Raw genomic sequence first — 5,881 nt, 5'->3', positions numbered from 1 at the left:
GTCCCCGGCCCTTTCCCCTGGTCCCGGGAGGTGCCCGTGTCCCATCCAGCCCCGGAAAGTGCCCGGTGTGTCACCCCCATCTCCCCCAGAGCTGCCCAGTGCGTGTCCCCCTTCCACACCCCCTCCCGGGTTGCCGGGGGTCTCCCTTCCCCCGTGTCTGTGCCCCCCACACCCCTTCCCGGGGGTGACCGGTGTCCCCCGTCACCCAGGGCTGTCCCCCCACCGTCACTCCCTGTCCCCTAACGCAGCTCTCCACTCTCAGGCAGGGAACAGCCGTCCCTGCGCCACCATCTCCTTCTCTTCCTCCTCCTCCTCCTCCTCGGTGTCTGGCAGGAGCCCCCCCCGGCACGGTGGCAGCTGGGGGACGCCAGGATGTGGCACGAAGCCCGCAAACACGAGCGCAAGCTGCGGGGGATGATGGTGGACTACAAGAAGCGAGCCGAGCGCCGCCGGGAGTACTACGAGAAGATCGTGAGTGTCCCCGACCTCCTCGTTATCCCACCCGGGGGACAGCGGTGGTCCCCGGTCTCCTCGTCGTCACACCCCCACCCCTGGGACAGCGGTGGTCCCCGACCGTCCCTCGATGGGCCCCGATTTGGGGTGCGCCTGGGGCGTTTGGGAACCGCCTGGGCGCTTTTGCGGCTGGTGTTGGGGTGGAAGAGGGGTGGATAAAGGAGCTGCCGCGCTCGCTGCTGCCTCCCCTCCACGGGGACCCCGTGGGGGTGTCCCTGGGTGGGCGCCCTAAACCCACACAGGCAAAGCCGCTCCCCCTTTTCCCCACGGATCGGAGCTTCTGCTCCTTCTCTTTTCTAAGACTCGTGCTCCCCCTTTTTTCTGAGGTTCGGGGCTCCCCCTTTTCCCTGAGGTTCAGGGCTCGGGGCTCCCCCTTTTCCCTGAGGCTTGGGGCTCCCAATTTGTCCTTTTCTCCGGTGCAGGAGGCTCTGGGCTCCCCCTTTTCTTGAGGTTTGGGGCTCCCACTGCCCCTTTTCCCCAGGGCTCAGGGCTTTCCCTTTTCCCAGAGGCTCCCCCTCCCCCCTTTTTTGGTTCAGGGTTCCCCCTTTTCCCCAGGGCTTGTGGCTCCCCCTTTTCCTTGAGGTTCAGGGCTCCAGTTCCCGCTTTTCCCTGAGACTCCCACTCCCCCTTTTCTCCAGTGCTGAAGGCTCCGGGCTCCCCTTTTTCTTGAGGTTTGGGGCTCCCACTGCCCCTTTTCCCCAGGGCTTTCCCTTTTCCCCCGAGGCTCCCACTCCCCCTTTTCTCCAGCACTGGAAGTTAAGGACTCCCCCTTTTCCCCTGGGCTCGTGGCTTCCCCTTTTCCCTGAGGTTCAGGGCTCCCCTTCCCCTTTTTCCCCGGAGGCTCCCACTGCCCCTTTTCCCCAGTGCTCAGGGCTTTCCCTTTTCCCGGAGGTTCCTGCTCCCCCTTTTCCCCAGGGCTCGTGGCTCCCCCTTTTCCCTGAGGTTCAGGGCTCCAGTTCCCCCTTTTCTCCAGCGCTGAAGGCTCCGGGCTCCCCCTTTTCCTGAAATTTGGGGGTCCCGCTCCCCCTTTTTCCCCAGGGCTTCCCCTTTTCCTGGACGCTCCCTCTTTTTTTTCCAGCGTTTGAGGCTCGGGGCTCCCATTCCTCCCTTTCCCCGAGGTTCCTGCTCCCCCTTTTCCCCAGGGCTCGTTGCTCCCCCTTTTCCCTGAGGTTCAGGGCTCCAGTTCCCCCTTTTCTCCAGCGCTGAAGGCTCCGGGCTCCCCCTTTTCCTGAAATTTGGGGGTCCCGCTCCCCCTTTTTCCCCAGGGCTTCCCCTTTTCCTGGACGCTCCCTCTTTTTTTTCCAGCCCATTCCTCCAGCTCCCGGAGGTTCCTACTCCCCCTTTTCCCCAGGGCTCGTGGCTCCCCCTTTTCCCTGAGGTTCAGGTCTCCAGTTCCCCCTTTTCTCCAGCGCTGAAGGCTCCGGGCTCCCCCTTTTCCTGAAATTTGGGGGTCCCGCTCCCCCTTTTTCCCCAGGGCTTCCCCTTTTCCTGGACGCTCCCTCTTTTTTTTCCAGCGTTTGAGGCTCGGGGCTCCCATTCCTCCCTTTCCCCGAGGATCCTGCTCCCCCTTTCCCCCAGGGCTCGCGGCTCCCCCTTTTCCCTGAGGTTCAGGGCTCCAGTTCCCCCTTTTCTCCAGCGCTGAAGGCTCCGGGCTCCCCCTTTTCCTGAAATTTGGGGTTCCCACTCCCCCTTTTTCCCCAGGGCTTCCCCTTTTCCTGGACGCTCCCTCTTTTTTTCCCAGCATTTGAGGCTCGGGGCTCCCATTCCTCCCTTTCCCCGAGGATCCTGCTCCCCCTTTCCCCCAGGGCTCGCGGCTCCCCCTTTTCCCTGAGGTTCAGGGCTCCAGTTCCCCCTTTTCTCCAGCGCTGAAGGCTCCGGGCTCCCCCTTTTCCTGAAATTTGGGGTTCCCACTCCCCCTTTTTCCCCAGGGCTTCCCCTTTTCCTGGAGGCTCCCTCTTTTTTTCCCAGCATTTGAGGCTCGGGGCTCCCATTCCTCCCTTTCCCCGAGGATCCTGCTCCCCCTTTCCCCCAGGGCTCGCGGCTCCCCCTTTTCCCTGAGGTTCAGGGCTCCAGTTCCCCCTTTTCTCCAGCGCTGAAGGCTCCGGGCTCCCCCTTTTCCTGAAATTTGGGGTTCCCACTCCCCCTTTTTCCCCAGGGCTTCCCCTTTTCCTGGACGCTCCCTCTTTTTTTCCCAGCATTTGAGGCTCGGGGCTCCCATTCCTCCCTTTCCCCGAGGATCCTGCTCCCCCTTTCCCCCAGGGCTCGCGGCTCCCCCTTTTCCCTGAGGTTCAGGGCTCCAGTTCCCCCTTTTCTCCAGCGCTGAAGGCTCCGGGCTCCCCCTTTTCCTGAAATTTGGGGGTCCCACTCCCCCTTTTTCCCCAGGGCTTCCCCTTTTCCTGGACGCTCCCTCTTTTTTTTCCAGCGTTTGAGGCTCGGGGCTCCCCCTCCTCCAAGCCCCGGGGGGGGTGGGGTGGGGGGTCACCGGGGCACCCCGCTGCGACGGGAGCTGCCGGTTCCGACTCAGACCTTCTCGGGTCTCTTTCGCAGCGGTTGCCTGAGGGTTCTGGAGGGAGGGCAGAGGGACGGGAAAGGCTGGAACGTGGGGCGAAGGGCAACCCCACGGCAGCTTTTCCGTACCTAAAATGTTAGAGAGGGCCGAGCTGAGTTTTTTTCAGAGGTCTGCGGTGAGAGGGCGTGACGAAAAGGCCAAAATTAGAGTCAGGGAGTTAATTAAGTACCGGCACAACCCCCGGAGGCTGATGGTGGTGGTGGTGGGGGGTGTCTGTTTTTGGAGAAAGGCGCCGCTCAGCCGCAGGGGGCTGCTGGAGTCGGCCCGGCTTTGAGCGGGGATGGGGCAGAAGGCAGATTTCGCCCTGGGGCTGGGGGCAGCGTTGTTCCCTGCTTGCTGCTGCTCCGGCACCTCCTTACCCTCTGCGGCCTCGACACGAGCTCCGGAAGAGGGCTTCGGCCCCTTCGCTGGGTTTTTAAGGGAATCCCAGACCGGCATGCGATCCTCTCCCTTCAAACACCAGCCCTGGTCTCTCGGTCAGCGAGGAATCTGATCTCGTTAATCCCAACGGAAAGGCGCCGTGGTTTTTCTGTGGCCCAAAATCCCCTGGGGGAGAGGGGAAACTCCATCTCCCCAGAGGCTTGCGAGCGCCGAAAGCTGCTTCTCCTCCTTTCCAGCTCCCCCGAGCAGGAGTCTGACGAGAGAAAATGTAATTACGAGCGGTACCGAGGCCTGGTGCAGAACGATTTTGCCGGCAGTAAGTGTCTCCTGCAGGCGGGAGGGTCGAGGCTGCGCTGAGACGGGGGGACCCCCCCCCCGATTTGGGGGAAATCCTAACTGATGGGGGCCACGGCTCGGCAAGGGGACAGCCTTGTCCCCGCTCTGGGGGTGGCAGGGTGCTGGGAGAGCTGCGTCGCCTCTTAACGAGCTGCGGTTAATCAGCTCTCTGAGCCGTTCTCTCTCAAGCGGGCGTAAAGCAAACTGGTAACTTCCCTGTGCGATTGCAGTCTCGGAGGAGCAGTGCCTCTACCAGATCTACATCGACGAGCTCTACGGGGGACTCCAGAAGCCAAACGAAGATGAAAAAAAGAAGTGAGTGTAAGAAGAGGTAACAGAGGAGGGTTGTCACGTCCCTGTCCTTGAGGGCTGTGCTGGGACAGCGTCTCCACGGCCTCGGAAACACCCGTTCTTCAACTGGTCCCAGTTTCCCCTCTACTGGGGTGGGACTGAGCAGCCTCGGCTGTCGTCCCCTGCGTCTCCACGCTGAAATATCCATCTTGTTTTTTTGTTGCTGCGGCCGCGAGGCTGTCCCGGGGCTGAGCGGAGCGGTGGTGGCTGAGGAGGGAGGCAGAGGAAGGGCTGGTTTCTTCCCGAGGAAACTTTCTGCCCCGACGCCTTCTTGCCCGGCGTGGAGCCGCCGCGCCGGAGGGGAGAGGCGGGCAGTGGCTAAGCGTGTCTGTGCCCAGGCTGGCGGAGAAAAAGGCCTCCATCGGCTACACGTATGAGGACAGCACCGTGGCCGAGCTCGAGAACTCCTTGGAGAAGCGAGGGGAGGAGGAAGACTCGGAGGAAGACAGCAACACAGACGAGGACGAAGTCATCCCCGATATCGGTAACGGCTTTCCCTCGCCGGGACGGCTTCGCCCCGTTTCGGCAGATGTGCCGAGCGCTGCCTCGCGGCCGGAGGGTGCGCTGAGCTGCCCGCGCTCTGCCCGCAGATGTGGAAGTGGACGTGGACGAGCTGAACCAGGAGCAAGTGGCCGACCTGAACAAACAGGCGACCACGTACGGCATGGCGGAGGGGGACTTTGTCAGGTAGGGGGGGCTGACGACCGGGGAAAACTCCGGGAGCTTGGCGAAGCCTCACTTGGGGCTGAATCCTTCGCGGACTTGCCTTTCGCTAGGATGGGGGTCCTCAAAAACCTCCCCTGAGCACAGGCTCCCTTTCTGGGTGCTGCCCAGTGCGCTGCTGTTGATGGTCTCTATTTTTTTTTTTTTGGGGGGGGTGGGGAAAGGATGTTGCGGAAGGACAAAGAAGAGGCAGAAGCGATTAAAAACGCCAAAGCTCTAGAAGAGGAAAAGGCGATGTACTCGGTAAGGGGAGCTCCGGTCAGCTCTGCCCCCTCCCGCTGCGAGCTGGGGCTAGCCGGGAGCCTCCCGGGGCACCGGGCTGTGCGGGGGTCTTGACCCCCCTCCCGGTGCTCCCGGAGGCACCTCTGCCTCCCGAGGGGGCCGGCAAACACCCCGGGGTGGCTTCTTTTCCCCCGGGCGGTGCCGTCTCTTAGCTCAGGCTGCTCTCCTAGGGCCGTCGCTCTCGCCGCCAGAGGAGGGAGTTCAGGGAGAAACGCTTGAAGGGGAGGAAGATCAGCCCTCCCAGGTGAGCTCCCGGTAGCCGAAACGGTGTTCCCAGAGCTCGGCCACGGCTCCGGTCCGCTCATATCCATCCTGGGCAGCTCCTCCCTGCTCCGTCGCAGGGTTCCGCGCCTGCGGCAGCTTGTGTGGGGTCCCGAGGGCTCCGTCCCCTGGTGACGTCCCACCGGTTTCCTAATTTCTCCTTCCCTTACGCCCTCTCCTCTCGCAGCTACGCACGGAGAGACAGCCCCACCTACGATCCCTACAAACGGTGAGCGGCCGCAGCCCCGGCACAACCGGGTTCTCCAGGCTGGGGATGTCCCCTTCCCACGGGTGCCAGTGGGGAACGTGGCACTCGGCCGGAGTGTTTTTGGCAACTGAAGCCGCCTCCCTCCTCGCAGCTCCCCCTCGGAATCCACTTCCGAATCCCGTTCCCGTTCCCGCACCCCGTCTCCCGGCCACGAAGAGAAGATCACCTTCATCACCAGCTTCGGTGGGAGCGGTGAG

The 5,881-nt window shown here is 63.0% G+C and overlaps 2 protein-coding genes across 2 annotated transcripts in view; both read left to right on the top strand.

Moving 5' to 3' along the window:
• The window catches only part of RELB (v-rel avian reticuloendotheliosis viral oncogene homolog B), a gene marked incomplete at its 5' end in the record, with an annotated part of 14,921 nt that extends 14,249 nt beyond the window's left edge, over positions 1 to 672 (top strand). The window contains one exon of the mRNA XM_009881062.1: positions 263 to 672. Within this exon, the coding sequence (XP_009879364.1) occupies positions 263 to 672 (410 nt within the window). The remainder of the gene's footprint in view (positions 1 to 262) is intronic.
• A 2,846-nt stretch (positions 673 to 3,518) lies between these two features.
• On the top strand, positions 3,519 to 5,876 carry CLASRP (CLK4-associating serine/arginine rich protein; the record flags this gene model as incomplete). The annotated part of the gene is made up of 9 exons (XM_009881061.1): positions 3,519 to 3,558; positions 3,660 to 3,779; positions 4,030 to 4,114; positions 4,489 to 4,634; positions 4,741 to 4,837; positions 5,038 to 5,116; positions 5,326 to 5,399; positions 5,604 to 5,645; positions 5,776 to 5,876. Coding segments are annotated over exons 1-9 (784 nt in total), but the record flags the coding sequence as incomplete, so codon positions are not given.
• Positions 5,877 to 5,881: the final 5 nt, after the last annotated feature.

Source organism: Charadrius vociferus, unplaced genomic scaffold (assembly GCF_000708025.1).
Source record: "Charadrius vociferus isolate BGI_N301 unplaced genomic scaffold, ASM70802v2 scaffold2573, whole genome shotgun sequence".
Taxonomy (NCBI): domain Eukaryota; kingdom Metazoa; phylum Chordata; class Aves; order Charadriiformes; family Charadriidae; genus Charadrius; species Charadrius vociferus.
The sequence above is the reverse complement of the archived record's forward strand: the minus strand, read 5'-3'. Positions and strand labels throughout refer to the sequence as shown.